Below are 22,673 nucleotides of genomic sequence, written 5' to 3'. Positions count from 1 at the left end.
GAGCTGAACCCCAAGGCAGAAGGACACGTGCATTTTGCTGGAGCACTCCTGTGAGGATTTGGGGTCTACACATACATGCACCCGACACTCAGGATCTCTGGTTTTTGTATAAATTCATGGAGATGAGCTGAGTGAAAGGTTCTTAGGAACGTTTATTCTCATCCATTGTCCAAAGGAGGAGCCAGAGACAGGTAAAGCCGCCTCCCCCAGTTGTGCTGAGATGCTGGGAGCCCTTGTGAAGAGTGTTCCTACCCAGAGGTTTGCTGCCTGGATCCTGACAGATGGAATCCACAAATGCCTCTTTCCTTCCTCCAGTTCTATCACACCCATCAGTAGAGAGCACTAGACTCGTAGGTGGGAGATTTGGGTTCCATTTGTGCCAGTGCTTCTGGAGGCCCTTAGAAGCCTCAGTCCCCCAGCTTGTTTATCTGCCATATGAGAGTAATCACCAAATTCGTTCTTAGGGTGATTTTGAGATATGGTGAATTACTGTGGGTGAAAGAGCTGCGGAAAAACACAGTGTGAAGAATAATCCCGAAAAATCAAACTCAGCTCTCATTTCTTGTTCAGTCACTCACTGACTCTTGAACATGATGCCCAGATGGAAGCCAAAGGCAGAACTGACCCCTCCCCTTTAGTGGGAGAAGGATCCACCTGGCATCTTTGGAAGGACTGATTCTGAGGCAGGTTCTGGAGCCCGAATTTTTGTGCTGTCATCAGGAGAGGCAAATACTGTTGGTCCATAATGGCAAGGACTGTACTACCTCCTCACAGCAAAGAATGAAATCTCTCTCTCTCTCTCTCTCTCTCTCTCTCTCTCACCTCACCTCTCTCTCTTTCTCTCTCTCTCCTGTCTCTTTCTCTGTCTTGTTTATATTTTTGGGGTCAGATGCAGGGCTTACTGCTAAGGGCTAAGGGCTTACTCCTGGCTCTGGGGTCAGTCCCAGTGGGCTCAGGGACCACATGGGAAGGCAGAGATTGAACCCAAGTCAGCCGTATGCAAGATAAGTGCCCTAGCCACTGTGCTATCTTTTCAGCCCTGAAATCTTCCACTAGTTAATAGAGAAGAAAGAGCTTGGGAAGTGCAGCAGGAAGTACGACTTCTTCAAAGGACCTGTCGTCAAATATGGTATTGTTCACAAGAGATACATTTCTGTGTTTGGAAGAACAGAGAGGCTGTGGAGGGCTGGTGAGAAAGACGGGAGAGGAGAAAGGAGGAGTTGGACTCAGGAGCCCTGGCCTCGTCACTTCCTGGACTTCCCGCCAGAGCAGCCCCCATTGGTCTTACTCAGCGACTCGGAGCTCCCCATCTGTGAACAGCCACTGTTGAGGATCTTGTCGATTTCTCCTGGGATGTTTTGCTTTTCCTCATTCTCAGTTTCCCGATGGTAGAAGTAGTTAAAGTTGGAGACGATGACTGGCACGGGGAGGGCTATGGTGAGGACTCCAGCAATGGCACACAGGGTACCCACAATCTTCCCTCCTGGGGTGGTGGGGCACATGTCCCCATAGCCTACGGTTGTCATGGTGACCACAGCCCACCAGAAGCCATCCGGGATGCTGGAGAAATGGGACTCGGGCTCGTCCACCTCAGCAAAGTAGACAGCGCTGGAGAAGAGGATGACACCAATGAAGAGGAAGAAGATGAGCAGCCCCAGCTCCCGCATGGAAGCCTTCAGGGTCTGGCCCAGGATCTGCAGCCCCTTGGAGTGGCGGGAGAGCTTGAAGATGCGGAAGACCCGCACCAGGCGGATGATTCTCAGGATGGCCAGGGACATGTTCTGCTGGGTGCTCTGCTCGGTCTCTTGGACCAGCTCAGTGATGAGGGTCGCGAAGTAGGGGATGATGGAGATGATGTCGATGATGTTCATGATGTTCCGGAAGAAGTCAGTCTTGCTGGGGCAGACCACAAAACGGAGCACCAGTTCGAAGGTGAACCACACGATGCAGGTGGACTCCACCATGAAGAAGGGGTCAGTGAACATGGTATGCGGGAGGGGCGTCTTGCTGCTGTTGAGGCTTGGGTCCCTTATCACCTTCAGTTCCCTCTCCTCCCGGAACTCAGGGAGTGTCTCCAGACAGAAGATGGTGATGGAGATGACCACCACCAACACGGAGACCACAGCCACACCTCGGGCGGCGCTGGAGCTCTCAGGGTACTCGAAGAGGAGCCAGAACTGCCGGTGGAAGTCATTGGTGGGGAGTGGTATTTCAGGGTCTTTGATGAAGCCCTCGTCTTCCCGGAATTGGTCCATGGCCTCGCTCCCCAGCTCGTAGAAGGAGATCTCATCGGCAAAGATGTCGATCGGGACATTGGCTGGGCGTCGGATTTTGCCACCAGATTGGTAATAATACAGGATGCCGTCAAAGCTCGGCCGGTTCCGGTCAAAGAAATACTCATTTCTCATGGAGTCAAAGAACTGCATCCTCTTCTCCTGGTCTCCCAGCAGTGTCTCTGGGAACTGGTTGAGGGTTCTGAGCTGGGTCTCGAACCGCAGTCCAGCGATGTTGATGATGACCCTCTGGGTCCCTTCACTCAGGACTCCTGACTCCGGCCCTGGTCCATCCACGCCGTCTGATGGCAGCTTGGAGAAGGCCGTCTCGTGGTTTGTGCCATCACTGACCAGGATTCTCCAGTTGGAGAAGGGGCTGCTTCCAGGCCGGCCTTTTGAGCTGGTTGGATCAAAGTCTGTGGTGTAACCTGGTTCCTCCTGGATCTCATCCGAGTTATCGAAATTGACCAGCGCGACTTCCATTTCTTTCCAGCCACACACATCCATCCTAGGGGAGATGGGGCGGCAGCATGAAGCCCCTCAGTCTTCCCTGCCTGCTGCAAGCTGTGGAGAAGAAGGGGCATTAGAGAAGAGCCAGAAAGGGGGTGCTGGCTCCTGATCTTGGAGGTGAGGTAGACCAGGGGCTTACAAGATGTCTGATTCTGCTATAGGGGCAGGCTTGAGGGGTGGTTGGAAAAATTGGAAATAATGGTGGTGGGAAGGTGCAATGGTGGTGGGATTGGTGTTGGAATATTGAATGTAACAAATCATCAAAACAACTTTATTTAAAAAATTAAAGAAACAAAACCAAACAAAAATGGCTGATTTTCAGCTGGAGAGGAACCTCATGGCTGTTTTGGCAACATTTCCCTCTTTTGCAGCCTTAATTTGCACCCCTGACTCGGCACTCATTGGTCAACTAGGAGAAATTGCGAAGCAGGGTCCTGGCTGAAAGGGTGGGACTTTCTCCAGCACAGCATCGTGGCCTCCACGATGAAAGAGTAAGATAAAGTGTCCTTAAAAAAACATTTTTTGGGACTGGAGTGATAGCACAGCGGGTAGAGCATTTGCCTTGCACGCGGCTGACCCGGGTTAGATTCCCAGCATCCCATATGGTCCCCTGAGCACCGCCAGGAGTAATTCCTGAGTGCATGAACCAGGAATAACCCCTGTGCATCGCCAGGTGTGACCCAAAAAGCAAAAAAAAAAAAGAAGACAAAAACCCATTTTTGTGTGTTTTGTTTTTGGGTCACACCCAGCAGAGCTCAGGACTTACTCCTGGATCTGTACTCTGGTGGGGCTTGGGCAACCATATGGGGTGTTGGGGATTGAATGTCCCTTTGTGCAAGGCTCTACTTGCTGTACTACCACTCTGGCCTCATAAGCTATTGTTTTTTGATAGGAAAATTCTGCTTCTGGATGAAGTTGAGCAGTTTGCCTGACACTTTTCCATACCTCATCATTAATGCTTTTCTTTCTCTCACATCTCAAAACATCTAGAATTCAACCATGTCGCAGCACCGCTGGCACTCTCTCAGAACAAGGGATTGGTGGATCCACAAGTTCAGCAGGGAATCTGTTGTCAGCAAGAGCAACACATTGAGGGCAGTCAATGGCATACTCTCCAGTGGCAGCCAAGCTGGCCTCTTCTCCCTCCTCTCCAGGGCATTGAGGCTGCATTAAATGTGATATTTCTAGAATGCCTAATGGAAAATCACTAAGCTGGTGCTTCTTGCCAACACTTCCACATAGCAGGAATGTTTAATCAATTAACTCAGTTTTTGGTGTTTGGGCTACACTCAGCAATGCTCAAGGGTTACTCCTGGCTCTGCACTCAGGAATTACTCCTGGTGCTACACGGGGGACCATATGGGATGCCAGGTATCAAACCCTGGTTAGCCACGTGCAAAGCAAATACCCTACCCACTGTACTATCTCTCTGGCCCTACCGGTGAATCTTGGCCAGCAGGACCAGTGGGTCAGTGCAAGAGCTTGCAGATGAGGTGCTGCCTTGGCCCTACAGTGCTGGGAGGTGCTCCACCATACCTGGCAGTTCCCGGGCGGCCCATGAGGCATCCGGGATTGAACCCAGATCAGGTATGCACTAGGTATGACATCAATCCAGTGACGCATTCTTGGGGGCAAACAACATATCTTCCCTGTGCCCTCGTGCACTCTGGGGAGAATGCTCTGTTCCCTCCTCTTGCCCTCCCTGCTCCCAGAGCCTGGCATACACTTTGCCCTTCCCTACTCTCCCCTTCCTCCTTCTCCACCTGGTCCTTTGGGTCCTCCCAACAGGCAGCTGGTCCAGCCTCAGAGCCCCTGCCCGCATCCTCTGGCTGCCCCATCCCTCTTGGCCCCCGTCTGCGGGGAGGGGATGCCTTACTCTATAGAGCCATCTCTAGTCACCTTTCAGGGGGCAAGATGGCATCTTAACGTTTTCCTTCCACCTAGCATAGTCTCGGAGGACAGGATCTGCCTCGGGTGCCAGGTAACAGCCCCAGTGCCTGGCTCAAACCGGAAGACAAAGCTGGGTTCGGGAAGGAGGTGAAGAGGCAGCTCAAGGACAGCTATGATGTCTGCGCATGCGCAGCTACTATCTCTACCTGGGGGCAGGTGGAGACACAAATGGAGGTGCGTCCCCATGAGGGCAGGGGCCGTATGTTTTGTTCACTGGATTCCAGCACGTGGCCCAGGATTGATGGCCAGAGGGCTCAGGCACTGCAGAAAGAATGAGGGAAGGAATGAGTGTTAGCTGAAGGCAGCATGGCTGCAGCATGCTGGGTGCAGAGCATGCGCGTGCTGGCTGGTGCTTTATGATCACTGGCTACTTGCTTTTCATCATCAAGATTCATTTTTCCCATCTGTGATGAGGCAACACAGAGTACATACATATGGCCGAACTTTTCAAGTTGTACACTTTAAATCTAGGGCACTTTACGTGGACTTAATACATACACATGGCAAGGTAACATATGCTTCTCCACAAACACAGGAAATTAAAGTAGATGGTCATCCAATTTTTTGTGGTAACACATCATTGGATGACCGTGTACTTTAAGGACCCAAGAGATCGTGTGGATGTTTTGTGACTGCCAGGCCATGTGGAGGGAGAGGGGACAGGGCCTGGCTCGGCTCTCAGCCCAGCACCAGCATCTCCAACAGTTTAGAGAGAACATCTGTACTTCAGAGCCAGGTGGGGTGTGGCTCTTGAGCCACCCAGCAGGCCACAGGTCTGTAGAGCAGGCAGGGGAGGCCACCCTCAAGGTCCAGGCGTCACCTCCCTCTATCCCTGTCATTTTTCTCAAGTGCTGTGTCTTCTTTAGGTCCCTCACTTCTTTGTTTCTGAGGGCAGGCTGGTCACTCGCCACGCCCAGCTCACCGTCACTCCCCATCGCCTGACGTTTATGTCTAATGGGGGTACCCAAGTGGTGCTCAGGGCCCCTCCAGCCTCTCCTGGCAATAATCAGCCAACAGGACTGGGTGGGGTGGGGGTGTGTCCTGAGCCTTCCCCAGCAGGCTAGAGCTGGATTTCTGGAACACACAGAGCTGGGCCCAGTCCCTCCCGGCCTTCCCCATCTCTTGCCTGGGTTGCTTAGCAACCCCTCAGCTCCTGCACATCCAGGTGAAGTGACAGCTGGGCGAGTGGGAAAACGGGGAGATATCATCAGGCAAAGACACTGGGGTGCTGGACAGGGATGGGACACAGAGCCTAGAGGAGGGTGAGCTCAGATGTCATGGTTTGGGGGTGTCTCAGTGCATGGGGGTGCTCAGGAGGCTGGTAGGGCATGTTCCAGGGTCTGCTGGTGTGTGAGTGGGGGAGGATGAAAGATGGAGGGGCTGGGAGGTGACTCTGGGCTGCTTTGGGTTCTGCTGGACACAAGCCCTGGGCCACCGGCATTGCCAAGCACCTCTGTTCCCTTTGAGAGGCCCCTCTACCCCTCAGCACCCACCGAGCTCCCTTTGGGGAAATGTGCAGGCCCAGTCCTGTCACACCCCAACATTGGGTCAGCCTGAGCCAGCCCATCACTCCAGTGAGAGAATCTATGCCCAGTATCGGGCTAGACTTGGGGACTGTCCGTCTTCCCAGCGGGAGAGGGAGGTCTCTGCAGCACAGGCTCCTCAGGCCTGGAAATAGAAGATGCAGCCTTAGACACACTGGCGGGCTCAGTCTCTCAGCCCCCAGGGGGAGGTGGCCCAGCCCCCAACTCCTCCTCGTCTCCTGAGCAGAAGGTGGGGGCAGGCAGTGGCGGCCTTGTAGGGGAAGGCAAAGGCTGTCAGCAGGCTGGGCATGCAGTGGGTGGGGGTCAGTGTCTGGGGTGGCTTGGAGAAAGCACCAGCCTGCGTGGAGCAGGCAGGAATGGGGTGCGGAGTCAGCAGGGCCACGTGACAGGTGTGTGGGTCCCAGCCACTGGGGACTGTCCCTGCTCAGGCAAGCCTGTTGGCGCCTGAGGGGGGACACCCTGGGAGTAGGTGGAACCCCTCAGCCAGGGTGAAGCTGCCCCCTCCTGGCCCCACTCCAGCCACCTCCACAGGGCCGCCTAAGTGATGTCATGGACTTCACAAGAGCCTCACGGGAGGGAGGGATCATGGTCCCTGATCAGCAAAGGGATATGAAAAGGTGTGTGACAGGCTGAAGAAGAGGGCTGTGACTCATGTCCCAGTTTTCTAGTCTCTGAGCCAACAGACTTTCTTTACCCTGTGGCCCCCAGAGCAGTGGAGCTGCTACGCTATGTGTGATGTGTGATGTGTGTGTGTGTGTGTGTGTGTGTGCGTGTGTGCGTGTGTGCGCACGCGCTTGTTCACATCCTGCCATGGGCTTTGCTTGGTACTCACACATTCAGACGTGGGCAAGAAGGAGGTAAGAAACAGTCATCCCCTCCACACACAGACCCGTACACCCACCCACACAGCTCCACACAGTCACACACAGACCCACACAGACACCCCCATAGACACATATACAGATGCACACACAGACAAACAGACACAGACCTACAGACACAGTCACACAGACATACACACACAAACAATCACACAGACACACTGTGTCCAGTGGCTATTTGGACCCTTCTAGACACAAATGCTGCATCTTAAACTAGCCAGCCACTCAAACACGCAGGCAGACATGGGTGCCTCACTGACACGCACAGCTGCATGAGCAGACTCCATGGGCAGGCCTGCAGCCCCAGAAAGCACAGCACACACAGATGTTTCTGTTCCAGGTGTGCCCGGCGCCTCCCCTCCACCTTCCCTGTCGTGCCCACGCAGCTCATCTCTGTTAACAGGAGGATGTACAGTTACTGCAGCAGGTGGGAAAAGACAGGGAGGGCTGGAGAGCGCTTGGAAGCCAGTAAGGATCTCTCTTTCTTGTTAAGGGGAAGGGAGGTGGGGGGGGAAGAATGACGTGTGGACAGCCTGGGCCTCCCCTACAGGGACCGCTCAAGAGTGGAGCCACCCCCCTAAAGAGGCAGAACCCACGAGGCAAGAGCTGGTTTCCTTTCGCAGCTGAGCCCGGAGCGCTGCTGAGAGGGGTGGCGGGAGATGCAGCGGGAATAGAAGGGCTAAGTGAGCAGCTGTGAACAGGCGCCGCCACCCCCGCGCCCCCACTCTGCCTGTGGGCCCGGAGGCAAGACTCAGGGGAATTTCCTGGACCTCTTGATCTTGTGTGTCCTCAGGACCACCTTTGGCTTGCCTCTCCCCACCCCCACACTCCTGCCCTGGAGAATGGGTCAGTCTTTGGGTACCAGGAGCCGTGGCAGAGAAGTCACAGGCCTTTGATGCTCAGTTTCTTTCTGCAGGTACCTGATGTGCAGGATGATGCTGGAGGACTGGATCCACCAAACCTGCACCTCAGGCTCTGCTCTGCATCACCCCCCACCCCCCGCTTCAACTCACAGTTCCTTTGGCTGATGCTATGACGGCAGCCAGGGGCGTATGCTTTAGAGGTGTCGGCACCCCCAGAACGCACACTTCGCTGTGTGGTAGGGATCCCAAGCAGCAGCATTGTCATGTGGGGGTGCCGATGGAGCTAGTGGGGGGCATGCGCCTGCCACATTCCGGAGCTTTCTGGGAAGTGCCCTGCAATGCTTCTTTTGCTAAATTGCCCAGTCCTGCGGGTTTCGCCCCTCACTACTCACCCACTGCCAGCCTGTTCATGCCTCACCCCTAGCCTGACTTTCCTGAGTGGGAACCACATGCCTCCCTCCTCACACCCCAACTGGTGGATCCCCTGGACAGAGCCCATGGCAGATTCCGCTCCATCCCCACAGCCCCTCGCTCCCCCTGGGCCTTCTGGTCTCTGCGGCTGATTCTGGGGTCTGCAGGCACATGGTGCCCTCAGGATGCTGACGGCTTCACTCCCGGCAGTCGAGCTTCTCCCGCTCCTCCTCTGCTCCAGCAGCTCAGGACCCCGGGGCCAGTGACTAGCTGTGACACTGAAGAGCAAAATGCCAAGTACCAGCTCTCTCTTTGCAAGCATACTGGATCTTGAATAGTTTGTGTGTGTGTTGGGGGGGGTGTGGGGAGGGAGATGGTCTTTTAAGAGCTCCTGGAGCTGGGTTCCAGGATGTGCTGAGCTGAATGATCTCAGGGACGTTCCTGAGCCCGTGTGGGCAGCCGTCAGCAGAGACAATAGGGGCTCTGCAGTAAGGAGGGGCAGGACATTCCCGTGGCGGGTCCCTAATACACTCCTGGGTGCAGTGCAGGCCTCCCAGCCCCACGGGGTGGCCCAGGGATGAGGGAAAAGAGCAGCAGGATGGGGTGCAACTATCTGGGGGGGGGGTGGACGCTGACCCACGGGAAATCCCTGAGGCCATGGTCTGGTCTCTGGAGAAAGTCCTCCTTTGAGGGGCTTCTGGGAATCTACGATTGACTGTTGTGCGGGGGGGTGGAGGGTGGTCCAGGAGCTGCGTGGCTGGGGGCCTCCTTGATTCCACTCCCGAAGACTCTAGAGTCTCTGAGAAGACACGGGCCCAGTGGTGGGGACTTGGAGACCGCTTTGCTTGGGTAGGGCTGGGATGGAAACTGGTACTCTTGTCTGGCTCTGTGCTCCCTGAGCTAGAACTGAGACCCCAGGAACACGGTTTCCCCAGGGCCTGCTGGGGACCAAGACGGGACCTCGTGCTCAGGGCTCCTGGCGTGACTGCCTCTCCCCAGAATACCTCAGCAAGTCTGGAAGAAGGACACTCTCAGGCCTCAAAGATGCAGAGCAGGGGCTGCGGCCTGGCTCAGGGGGACCAGCATGGCCTGGAACTCACCGGCAGGACCGTGGAGAAGGTGCTCATTGAAGCCGGTGGGAGCCGTGGCCGCCAGCAAGGTGAGCTCCCGCAGCAGGGGCCTTGCTGGCCTCAGGACTCAGGAGGACTGGTGGGGGAGCTGCCACCTGGGGCCGGGACCCAGAAATCCTATCCTCTTGTGAAACAGGATCGCCCGGGCCCAGCTCAGGGGGAAGCTGGGGAGAAGATGGCGGGCAGGCAGGTGCAGCTGGCAGGGTCCAAATGCACCAGGTGAGCCTGGAGAGCTGCCTCCGCCACCTGTAAGCCACGGGCAGAGTTTCCCAGAGTGGGGGACATCAACCCCCTGACCCTGGGGGGCTGCCCAAACCACCCAGTGGGTGGTAGTTGGGGGCCACTGGGGGCACTTAACAAGGTATATTTGCTGGCAGGATAGAAAGTGTTTTATTTATTTATTTGTTTGTTTTTTTGGGTCACGCTTGGCAATACTCAGGACTTATTCTGGCTCTGTGCTCAGGGGTCACTCCTGGTGGGGAATAAGGATGGTAGAGATTGAACTGGAGTTGGCTTTGTGCAAGATAAGTGCCTTATTCATGTAAGGTCTCATCAACTCCTCTCTCTCTCTTTCTCCCTCTCACACATTACAGACTAGATGTGCTCAGGGCTTACTCTTGGCTCAGTGCTCAGGGGTCAGGGAACTATATGTGGTGCTGAGGATCAAACCAGGATTTGTGGTATGTAAGACAAGAGCTCTTCCCACTGTCCTGTCTCCCCAACCCTGAGTCATCTTTTAAAAAAAATAATAAAATGGGAACTAGGCATTTTTTTTCCTTCTGAAGTTAGCCTGGAGCCCTCTGGTCATGGCTGTAGATACAAGCTCGGACTCTGACGCAGAGGCTGGCAGTGGTGGACTCGGGGGTATCCAGAGAGCTGGCACCAACACAGAGGGCACAGAAGGTTGCAGCGAGGGCTCACATCTCTTCCCCTTATCCCCAGCTCATAGGAGACCTTGATGATAGGGCTTGTGATCGACTCCTGGTGGTAGGTTCTGTTTGGGCCTTTCCCATGACCCCCACCTGTGAGCAGGGTCCCATTGACCTGGGGCCTGAGCTTGGCCTGAGCCACTGGGGAAGGCCCCTTCCTCTAACTCCAACCACCCCCCACCCTCGAGGTTCCCTGGGAGGCCTCATAAGAGGAGGGCAGTGCCAGGGCAGTTCCTGTGACCCATAGTGCGGCTCCCTGTCCTCACCATCCGCAGGGGCGCTTAGGTGCAAGGAGAGGCAGAGTGGAGGGAGAAGCACCTTGACATCAGAAGACCTGGAGGTGGAGTCTACATTGATCCTGAACTCCTTGTGAGCACTTCTGTGGGCCCCTGGGGCTGGGCAGCACCCTGGTTCTGCACACAGGTTCTGGAGTTCATTCCCTGGGTCCACACTCAGGCTTCATGACTCGCTAGGTCCGTTGGATAAGTGACCCAACCTCTCTGAGCCTCCATGTCCCCCTGTGTGAAATGAGGATGAGAATAACAGCCTCCTATCATGAGGCTAAGAGGTTGAAGTGCATTAATGCATATAAGATTCTCAGAGCATTGCCACAGAGGAGAGGGCTGTGGTTCGCGGGTGGTGGGCGGGGGTTGCTGCAGGCTGCCTCTTTCCCTAGGGACTCATCAGTCTGGGGCTTGTTTCTTTATTCCCGAGCTCTATCTCTGAGACAGATTGGTGCCACATAGACAGGGAAACTCCCTGCCTATTCCTTGAGTCCAAATCAGAATTCTGGCTGGGAAGCATTTGTGGATTTCCCCATAAATGTCTGCTCTGGCCCCTGCCCCCACAGCTCAGCTCCCTGCAGCAGACGACAGGGCCAATACAAAGACCCTTCTCATCAATGACTAAGGGCTCATCAATAAAAATGAACCCACCATCCCTTGACCTTTGTCCTCTCTGTGGTAGTCTCCAACTCATGGTCAACCCATTGGCCTGTCTTGTGAATGGTGGACAGGAGGTGAGAATCCCATAGCTTCAGGGACTAGGCCTGGAGGGCAGTCCCTGCTGTCCGGCCTGGGGCAAACCCCAATTCCAATGGAAATGTGGATGCCCAGTAGTAAGATACAGCCCATCTACTCCAGGTCTCCTCTCAGATCAAACTGAGGTTCAAAGTCAAAGAGATAGTACAGGGATCAGGTGTTTGCCTTGCATGCAACTGACCTAGATTCAATTCCTGGCACTATATAGGGTCCCCAAAGCCTTGCCATGAGGGATCCCTGAGCACAGAGTCAGGAGTAAGTCATGAGAAACTGGGTATGGCTCAAACCAAACCAAACTGGGCTTCTGAGCATCCTCTGAGACGTCCATCTGCTGAAGGGCTTGGGCAGGGTCCTGGAGGACAATGGACAGGTTGGTATATTCTGCTCATGAATGAGTTTAGGTGCCTGGTCTTGATCAGGATTGAACACTGAGTATGTCAGATCTCTTAGCAGATGCGAGTGAGTCAGAACCAGGAGGAAAAGCTTTCTTCAGGACCAGATATGTGAGTTAGGCCAACACATATTCATCTGAAGCCCAGCAGCATTGCTTGCACCCCGAGGTGCCTTTGCAGGAACTGTGGACAGCAGAGACCATTGACTGTGCCCTAGACACACAGGCTTTTAAAAGATGTCATTGTCGGAGCTGGAGACATGGCGAAATGAACTGGAGAACAAGCTCTGCGTGCGGGGGCCTGTTAGCCCTGCTGAGTCTGAGGCTGGGTGACAGGGTTGAGGGAGAAAACTTCCCAAACTAGGGTATTTCTGGTCTAAGACAGTGACCCCTCCTTCTCCCTGACACCCCTTCTGCCTGTTGTGATCACACTTCCTAGTACGACCCTTTGTTTCCTTTGCTCCTGCCTGAAAGTCCAGTCTGAAACAGAAGCAAACCTGCGTGAACAGGGCTGGGGTTCTGGGTCCTGTCTTTGGAGCCGTTTAACCCCTGCCCTCAGAACTGTCTCAGCTCCCTGCCACCCCTTCTGGCACATGTTGGCCAATGTCACTTCACTTTCCGGTACTGTGCAGGTGAAGCCTGACCTCCCTGACCACCTGGGTCCCCAGAGTGCTGGTCGAGTGATGCAGTTCAATCCAGCCCTGGGCCTGGAACTTGATCGCCTTCTCTCCACTCTGACCCCTGGCTCCGTTACCACCCGTGGCCGGGAGCAGTGCCAAGGTCGGGGCTCCGTCCCACCTATCGGACAGTGAGCTATGAAAGCCAACTCTGCTATCGGAGCCGGGGCCTCTCAGGCTTCAGCTGGGGTTTGCCCTTCTGACCCAGACTCCCATGCTCCAGTTTCTGAGGCAGTGGGAAGAGCAGGGCCAACACACACAGTGGCGGAGCCTCCCTCACCCTGCGTGTATGCCTTGGGGCAGAGACAGCAGCCCCTGTACAGGGCGTGGGACCGACTGAAAAGCTAGTTTGTGCTGCAGATTAGGCTCCGAAGGGCTCTGGCTCACGTTTCCCACATGTGAACCTACTCCATCTCTGCAGATGGTGGGGGTCTGCAGATCCTCCTCCCCGAACACGTGTGTGTGTGTGTGTGTGTGTGTGTGTGTGTGTGTGTGCAACAACTGATGCAAGCACTGTGTTTAGAGCTGGAGACAGAGATGGCCCAGAGCAACCCACTGTGGATTCACAAGTGTGAGTGGGAACCTGAAGATCACCTTGCAGGCGGCTGGAGGCATGGAGGAATTTTGCAGCTCCGAGCCCCTTGCTCTGGGCCTCTGGCTGCAAGGCTGCCAGTCCAGGGCAGCCATGCAGCTAGGAGATAAAAGGAGCCCATAGGCAGAGGAGGGTCAGGCTGGAGGACGGAATCACGGAATAAGCGGAAGGAGAAGGGGAAGTGCTCATCTCTCAGCAGTTATCTAAGCTGAGTCCTGCAGGATAAGGGGCTCTGTCCTTAGGGAAAAAGAGATGTCTGGGAAGTAGAAGCAGCAGCAGGGAGCAGGGCATTCCAAGCATGGGCTCTGGGGGCCTGCACTAAAGCAGGCCTGATGCCCAGGAAAGCTTGTTTTATCCAGCAAACTGGGGGCACGAATCAATGCCTGAACATAGCATTTGAATCGTAGATTAGACTCAGGCCTGGATTCCAATACCAGTGATAGGATCTTGTAATTTTTTTTTTTTTTTGCTTTTTGGGTCACACCCAGCAATGCACAGGGGTCACTCCTGGCTCATGCACTCAGGAATCACCCCTGGCGGTGCTCAGGGGACCATATGGGATGCTGGGATTTGAACCCGGGTCGGCTGCATGTAAGGCAAACGCCCTACCCACTGTGCTATCATTCCAGCCCCGAATCTTGTGATATTTTTTGACCATGTCGGAGAGTTCATTCCATAGCAGGGAAGGGGAGTTTGCTGTTGTGAGTAAAGGTGATGTGCAGCAATATGCCTACTGGACCTGGCCTTCGGGGTTGGATTCCTGATGCTCCTCTATGACTCAGGATGGGAGAGTTGGATTCTCTGCCCACTTCCTGCTGGGCTTCTGTGTATCCCCAGAACCCTAGTACACAGAAGTGGACCAACATAACCCTGACTGCACAGAACCTGGCTTGCCATTAGCAACCTTGGCTGAGCATTTGATTATGTGCACCCCAATTCTGTTCTAAGACAAGGTGGAAAGAGGAAGAGAGTGATCAGGAATAGAGACAGCTGGTTCTGGGTGCAGAGGCTTAGAAGGGCCTTGGCTCAGGCCTTAACCTGACACCACAATAAGACAGACAGGCAGACAGACAGAAATGCTCCTTGATGCCTTCAGGATTGAGGTACAAGATTTAGGTTGGAGAGACAGCACAGGGGCATTCACCTTGCATGCAGCTGACCTGGATTCAATCTCTAGCACTCCACAGGGTCCCCTGAATCCCTTCAAGAATGATCCCTGAGCACAGAGTCAGGAATAAGTCCTGAGAACTTCAGGGTGTATCCAGAAGAAAACAAAACTCCAAGAAGGATCTTAGATGCCACTGACTCTAATTTCTGAATTGTGCAGCGGGCTGTGGATCACTCATGCACCCCGCACTGCCGTGAGTTCCTGGTCTCAGATATTTGCAATGGGACTGTTCCACAGTAGCCTGTTCTAGCTAGTTGACATCCAGGTATGATCCCTGGATCTGGGGATGTGCCCAGGGAGGGTCCTCCACTGCCAGGGAGCCCTGGAGGGGGATGGGCCAGGCAAGCATGTATGCAGAGACCAGGCCTCATCACGATAGGCTCAGGGACACCAGGGGCCAGTGGCCAGCTGGGTGGTTAGGCTGACAAGTAGGTTGTCATACTGAGGACCCCAAAAGGTGTGCAACTCAAGCTAGGCTGTCAGTGTTGGAGGCTGGACATTAAGTCAGGGGTTCCCAAGTCAGGCAGACCCCATAGATCCTACAGAATCCTGGTATTAGAGAAGTCATCCTCAAAAGAGCCCCCAGGCAGAGTCAGCCTTGGGGGGAATTTCTCATACCAGATCCTGATAAGGTAAAAACTGGCAAGAGGGAAACAGAACCCCAAGTGGGAGGAAGTAGGAGGTTCCTGAATGCGGGCTGAGGCCCAGAGAACCAGGCAAGGGTAGCTGTGGCCTGGCTGAGGCTGCCCTAGGATAAGGGGTCCTAGTTGTGGGGAGAGGAGGCTGGAGAGGCTGGGGTGATGTGCAGACTGGATCTGGAAGGACCAAGTCTGTAGCACCCAGTTCCTCAGCCTCAGATTGCCTACAACTAGGGTGTGTGTGAGGGGTGTGCTCTGAGGCCAACATCCCTCACAGTGGTAGAGGTTAGGCCTGTGACTGCGCATCCTGTCCAGCAGGGGGCCTTGTGAGGCAGAGAGTAGCGGGTTGGACCTGTGATGGCGTACCTTGCCCAGTAGGGGTGCTATGGGGCAGAGTGCCCCCTGCAGCGGTGGTGAGTTAGACCTATGATTGCATTTTCTTCCAGCAGGGGGTGCTGTGGGGCAGAGAATGCCCCTCACAGTGTTGGTGGGTTAGACCTGTGATGCCACACCCCGCCCAGCAGGGGCTATGTTGGAGGGGGGGGCATAGAATGCACTTTACAGAGGTAGCCAGACCTATGTTGGTATACCTTTTCCATCAGGGGCGCTGTGGGACAGAGAATGCAGCTCACAGTGGTGGGGGGTGAGCACAAGTCATACCTTGTTCTGCAGGGGTGCCATGGAGCAGAGAGTGCCCCTCACAGTAGTGGTTAGACCTATGATGGCATACTCTGTCCATCACGTGGACAGAGTATAGGTGCTGTAGAGCCACGTGCCCCTCAGTGGCGCGTTAGGCCTGTGATGGCATATCCTGTCCTGCAGAGGCGCTGTAGAGCAGAGGGTCCCTCACATTCATGGGTCTGCTCTACTGGGAGACCCTCCAACCCCAACCCCAGGGCCGCCTCTGCAACTCCCTTTGCTGGGTGACCTTGGCCATTCCTGTAGCTCCATGACCAAGGTTTTCATTTGTAAGCGTTTCATGCTAAGTCCTGTGAGGGTCACCGCGGAGGTTCTTCTTGGGTTAAAATCAAAGCTCCACGCACGGTGGAAGTGCTGCCTCATCCCAAGGCCCTTCCCCAGCACAAAGCCTGGCCTCTGGCTGCTTTCATGCCCCCAGTGCTCAGAACAGGGTGGCGGCTGGGGTGCAGACCGAGAGGTGGGTCACAGCTGAGGGCAGCCTGCGGAGCTTTGGAGGCCGGCGGGGTTGCCGAGGAGGGAACAGTCTGCTGAGGGATCACGCTGCCAGCCCTGGCCCATCTGGCAGCCCGAGCGATTTGCATAAAAACAAAGACAGTTCCAGCGGCATGAAATATTGATGCCCTGAGAATTTCCCGAGCAGCATCTCGGTCTGCGGGCTCCTGGCCCCCGCGCAACGGCGCCCCCTCCAGTCAGCATGCTTGTGGGGGGCTTCAGGGGGCGAGAGGGGCTCCCCGAGAAGGACCACCCATGTGGCCTGGAGAACATGCGTCAGTCTTGGCTTTCGGGTGACAGTGGCTTCAATCAAACGGGCTTGGAAAAAACCACGTTGGATCAGATTCTGACGGCTTGGATTCTGATGGATCAGATTCTGGTCGGAGAGAAGCAGACGTGTCCCCGGTCTCCCCAGCAGGCGCCACCTCCCTCTCTGACACTCACAAAATAACCCACTGACCAGCTGGCAGCCTTGCCAGAGGGACAGCCTGGAGAGGAGGGTGGCTGCCCCCACCCCCTGAGCTAGAGAGGGGTGTGAGTGGGGTGCATTCTCACCAACGTCCAGCAGGGGGCGCACAGATGCAAACCGGCCGAGCCGTGTAAGGAGGGACTGTAGGGCACCCCCTGTTCCCCATAACCCACAGATTCCTCCCCTCACCTCTCACCGTGAGGTAGCAAGCAAGGATGGAGGTGGTCCCTCCGAATCTTCAGGTGGAAGGGGGAAGGGGCTCTAGGCTCAGGACATAGCGTTTTGGATCTCTGACCTCAGGCTAGGGCCAGGATTCTGTTTATTGCCGCCTTGGCTCCTTTGGGGAGGTGAGGGTGCTGACGTCAAATCTGAGTTCCTGTCTCAGCTTTGTGCCCGCAGAGCCGGCACTGCCTCCTGGCCCAGACCCCTCCATCTCCATCTGCCAAAGGAGCGCGAACATTCAGCCCCAGCCAGAACCCTATGGGCAGCGCAGGCCAGGCCTAATAGGTCTCCCCAGGTGAGTGCCTGCAGGCCCCAGGCCAGGGCTGAGTCATCTTTGTGTTCTCAGCTCCTGGCAAACAGGTGGCACCTAAAAGATGTTTGCCGGAATGAAGGGAGTCTTGGAGTGTGGGGGTGGCAGAGCCAGGACAAAGCAATAGGGTAGCATTCCCAGCCCTTCGGAAAGACTTAGCTGCTAGTGGGAGAGGGTGATGGGGAAGAGGCAGCAGCTTCATCATGGGGTGGTATGAAAAGGATCAGCAAGCTCCCTCTCTAGTCCATCTTTCAATGGGTCTAGAGTCAATGGGCGTGTGTGTGTGTGTGTACATATACATGAGTGTGCATTTAAAATGTTGTTTTCCTCTCATTTAAACAGAATCACAGGCATAACAGCAAAAAACTGTGAAAAAACTGGAGTATAAAGAAATAACTGTGATTGTCTCAACTAGTTGTTTATTCTGATTCCAAACATGCTTGAGTCAGCTGGGCTCAGAGGTGAAGCACCTTCCTTCCCTTTATGTGAGCAAATGAGACCAGGTCTGCCCACTCCTTGGCATTGGGAGAAAACCCTCAATCTGATATTCTCCACGTCCCAGGCAGCTCTCCACACTCCACAGACACCCTCTGCCTCCCATTTCCTTCCTTTTGTGGTTGTCACTGTTTGGTGACCAGGCTGAGAGGTGGTGCTCACGGGGGTTGAGAGTGGCTGTCATCCACCAACTCAGCACAGAGACCATCCTCCTCATTTTGCTCCTGACTTCCTATATGGAACTATCAACACTTCCAAAGTGACAGACCCTAGACTCCATCCCTGCAATCTCATCCATCCTGAGTGCTTTCCTTTCTCCATTTTCTAGACGCTTGTATACTTGGTAAGTTTTTGTGCTTCCTTCTGTCCTGGCATGTCAAGCCTCCCATTCCTTTCAGAATTTTGTCCTGATCATATGATTATTTAGGCTTCCCTTCCTCCTCGGAATGCCCTTTTCTACAGAACCAGGCACATTTCTCTACAGATCACTGTTTAGACTGCAATAGCTTGTCTTGCCTTTACTAATGTACCAGAACAGAATCAAACTCATCATCTCTGACTAGCAAAGGATTTGGCCAACAGTACACATCCAATCAAGTCTTGTTGAATAAAGGACTCAGGATTTCAGGAGGAGTCCAGACAGAGTTGATGGGGGTGCAGGAAATTGCCTGAAAACTCTTCCTCTCAAGTTTGGATGATTCCCATGAAGTGCTTGAATGGGCATGTGTGAAGGTGTCACCTGAGAGGCTGGTTGAAAATGCTGTGCCCTCAGGACAGTTCATCACTCCCAGCCTCCTCTCAGCCCTCAGTTCACAGTGCAGAGGTGAAATCTCCTTCAGCTCTGCCTTCTCTTAGGAAGAATAGCACAAAAGGAGTGGGTCAGAGGCTCCCATAGTCCAGATAGTGCCTGAGGACAATGGATTGAGACCCCGACAATGTTGGCTATTGGTTGTGGATGCAGAGATGGGGGAGGGGTCAGCATGGGGGAGACTACTAGCTAGGACATTGGTGATGCAAGGCTGGGCTCTGGGATCTGTCCCATGGGCATGAGAGATGTCATGGGGTCCAAGAGGTGCAGGGGCCACCTGATTTGGTGTCAAAGATTTGTCTAGCAGAGGAAGCAACACAAATGTAGGCGGCAGGGGTGAGGGGAAGGATGCTTCTGGACATGATGAATAGAGTCAAGCTACCAAAATCCTTCAGAATTTTGGCTTTCTTATTTGTAGTGAAGACCAGACTCAATCCTAACTTGTCAGGATCAAATGAAATAGTATAGAAGGTAGTGCTTTCACCCTACATAGTATCTTGACAGTGTTGTCAGTGGTTATTTGGTAGGAGATTCATGGGGCTAGTGGTAGAGTTGTTGTCCACTTCATTTCACCCTTCTCTAGACACAGTCTCTTCTCATTTGACTTGGGTGTTCCTTAACTTGAGGTTCTCTGTGTTAGGAGATATTTAGGCCTCATCTTGTCTCTTTGAAACATTTATTGACTGGACTTCTAAAAGCTCAAACCTCTGCTACCTGGTTGTACTAGGAGGGTGAGAGTTATGAGGACCAGAACTGCCTCAGCAGAACCCAGCTTAGAGGAGATGATTGTAGCAGAAACCCAGATATGAGAGCAGATGTGGCCAAGATAAACAGATGCCCGAGAAATCATTAAGAATTTTGGTTCTAAAAGCAACCGCTGTTGGAGAGGATGTGGGGAGAAAGGGATCCTTCTACACTGCTGGTGGGAATGCCGGCTAGTTCAGCCCTTTTGGAAAACAGTATGGACGATTCTCAGAAAACTAGAGGTTGAGCTCCCATTTGACCCAGCAATACCACTGCTGGGAATATATCCCAGAGAGGCAAAAAAGTACAATCGAAACAACATCTGCACATGTATGTTCATCGCAGCACTGCTTACAATAGCCAGAATCTGGAAAAAACCCGAATGCCCCAAAACTGGCTGAGGAAACTTTGGTACATCTATACAATGGAATACTATGCAGCTGTTAGAAAAAAGGAAGTCAAGAATTTTGTAGTTAAGTGGATGGGCATGAAAAGTTTCATGCTGAGTGAAATGAGTCAGAAAGAGAGAGACAGACATAGAAAGACTGCACTCATCTATGGTATATAGAATATCAGAGTGGGAGACTAATACCCAAGAACTGTAGAAATAAGTACCAGGAGGTTGACCCCATGGCTTCGCGGCTGGCCCCACGTTCCGGGGAAAGGGCAACTCAGAGAAGCGATCACCAACTACATTGTAGTTGAAGGCCATGTGGGGGAAGGGAGTTGCGGGCTGAATGAGGGCTAGAGACTGAGCACAGCGGCCACTCAACACCTTTATTGCAAACCACAACAGCTAATTAGAGAGAGAGAACAGAAGGGAATGCCCTGCCACAGTGGCAGGGTGGGGTGGGGGGGAGATGGGATTGGGGAGGGTGGGAGGGATGCCGGGTTTACGGGTGGTGGAGAATGGGCACTGGTGAAGGGATGGGTTCCCGAACTTTGTATGAGGGAAGTATAAGCACAAAAGTGTATAAATCTGTAACTGTACCCTCACGGTGATTCTCTAATTAAAAATAAATAAATTATAAAAAAAAAAGAATTGTGGTTCTAAGTCACCGACTTTGATAATCTGTAATGTTACAACATCTAATGGGCACATAGACCCTCCCATATTTCCCAAGCTCAAAATATGGGTAATAATCAAACTACAAGGCTAATGGATCAGATGGATGAGATCAGTACCAGTCAGAAGAGAACATAGTCAGAAATTGAAGCAGGAAAAAGAATCAGGTGAGAGTAGCAAAACCTGTTTAACTCCCATTTGGGTAGAGCCAGTCTGACAAGGTTCAGGAAGAATCATTTTACTGAAAGATGAACCCCAATTGTGGAACTGGATATAAAAGGGTAAGAGCACCTGATGCCATTAAAGAATCAAATACTTTAACCCCTTTTGGCTAGTTCTTCAAAGTGTCCTACGGAGAGATTGTATTCAGCTTGATATGCTTCCAATCCACTCGACAGCTATATTTCTTCTTGTGATTTAATTAATTTTATGTTCTAATTCATTGTTATTCTGAAAGGTTTTTTAGTTCTCCCAAATCTTGATTTCCCAAATATTCTGTAAGGTTTTCAAGTTTTTCCACATTTGATTTGGGATCATGATAGAGTCGGAGTTACCAGTATGAAGGAATCACTGTATCATTGTCATCATGTTGTTGCCGATTTACTCGAGCTGGCACCAGTAATGTCTCTATTCCTCTCAGCCCCAAGATTTTAGCAGCCTCTCCTTACTCATCTTTCCCAACTATTGGAGGCTCTTTCAGGGTCAGGGGAATGAGACCTATCATTACTGTTTTGGGCATATTGAATACGCCATGGGTAGCTTGCCAGGCTCTGCCCGTGCAGGCAGGATACTCTTGGTAGGTTGCCGAGCTCTCCAAGAGGTATGTGTATATCTGTTACTGTATTTGGGATATGAATATGCCATGGGGAGCCTGCCAGGCTCTCCTGTGTGGGCAATAAACTCTCGGTAGCTTGTCAGGTTCTCCAAGAGGGAGAACTGGGCTATTAGATGTCGCTTCTGGGAGCTTGGTTTTAGTCTCTGGATGTTGGCCATTGATGGGATTACACGGCAAAGGGTGGGGGGTGCAGTCTCTGGATGTGACTGCCTAGCTATTGGAAAATGGGGAATCTGGTTGGAAGAGGCCCAGTTCCGATTCGAGCAGCCTTGGAGATCTCGGCCCCAGGTCCTGCACACTGAAGGAATAAGACCTATAATTTGTCAGAAGTGAGCTCGTCAGAATAATATCAGCCTTTTGATGTATAACCAGCTGGCTTCATTAGTCTGCATCAATATCCATTTCCTTCTACTTCTATGTTAATGCTGTGGCTAGGGACGGGGAAAGAAGAGAGAGTAGAGAGAAGCTTGGGGGAGGGACATTCTGAGCTTGACCTATAGCTTCAAAGACCAACTACCTAATAGTTTGTTTCTAGGCCATTGTATCTTTTTAAAGAAAGATGATCCTGAGATGGTGACCCAGGAAGTTGTTTCCAGACCATCCAGTCCAACTCTCTTACTTTGGAGAAATACTCTCAGACTCAGAGTAAAGTTATCCAAAGTCATGGGTCTAGGAGATAACCCAAAGGACTAGAGTTTGCATTCTGGAGCTCCACATTCAATTTCCTGTAGTGTTTGATCCCCTGAGCACTGATCCCACAGGAACTCCTGAGCAACACTGAGTGTGGTCCCCAAAAGAAAATCATAAATAAATTCTCTCAGCCCCTGGACTTCTCCATAGAGGAGGAATCACATTTCAGGGAATCAACCATTTGTATTATGTTGTGGCTGCCTAGACAAGATCTGGCAAGCTGGGCGAAGTGCATCTTAAGATGGGGATCTATGTCTGTGTTTAATACCAAGAACCTGGTATTGTGTATGCTCTTTGGGGTCTCAACATCTGCTATTTTCTAGCTGAAGTTTGGGATTTGAGAACTGTCTCCAAATCCTGTTCCTTAGTCCTGGGTTTGCCTGGCTGGGGCTTCCTGTCTGCCATACTTTCCTTCAAGCTGTGATCTTGGCAGAGCAATCCACTTACGTGTGCTTCATTACCTATACTCTCCTTCCAACTGGTCACACGTCCAAAAGGAAATAAGAAAAGTACTCTGGACTCATGGAGATTTCTCATCCTTCTGTATGTTTTCCCTTTCACATGGTTATGTCTGGCACTACTGTTGACTGGGTCCTGTCATATCAGGGAAGCTTCATGTACAGGAACCAGGGAATAGTCTTGATATGATTGCAGGTCTCAGTAGCAAGCAGGGAAAGCATGAAGCTGGTATTATGAGGCCCCAGGTCTAGTGTGCTGGCTCTGAGATGTTAAGTGGGTCATTTGCCTTCTTGGGACCCAGGTTATTCATCTGTAAAACAAAACCCCAAAATTATAGAGCTCTTTAAGGGCACTGATATCCTGGGGTTTTATTATGAACTCTCAAAA

At 52.8% G+C, this 22,673-nt stretch overlaps 1 protein-coding gene across 1 annotated transcript; it reads right to left on the bottom strand.

The window, feature by feature from the left end:
• Positions 1–916: 916 nt before the first annotated feature.
• Positions 917–2,798, bottom strand: KCNA10 (potassium voltage-gated channel subfamily A member 10). Its single transcript, XM_004620086.2, has one exon. The coding sequence runs from the start codon at positions 2,778–2,780 to the stop codon at positions 1,245–1,247; it is 1,536 nt and encodes a 511-aa protein (XP_004620143.1). The 5' UTR covers positions 2,781–2,798; the 3' UTR covers positions 917–1,244.
• Between the last annotated feature and the right edge of the window lie 19,875 nt (positions 2,799–22,673).

This window comes from Sorex araneus, chromosome 5, assembly GCF_027595985.1.
Source record: "Sorex araneus isolate mSorAra2 chromosome 5, mSorAra2.pri, whole genome shotgun sequence".
NCBI classification, from domain to species: domain Eukaryota; kingdom Metazoa; phylum Chordata; class Mammalia; order Eulipotyphla; family Soricidae; genus Sorex; species Sorex araneus.
This window is presented reverse-complemented; position numbering and strand designations above follow the sequence as displayed.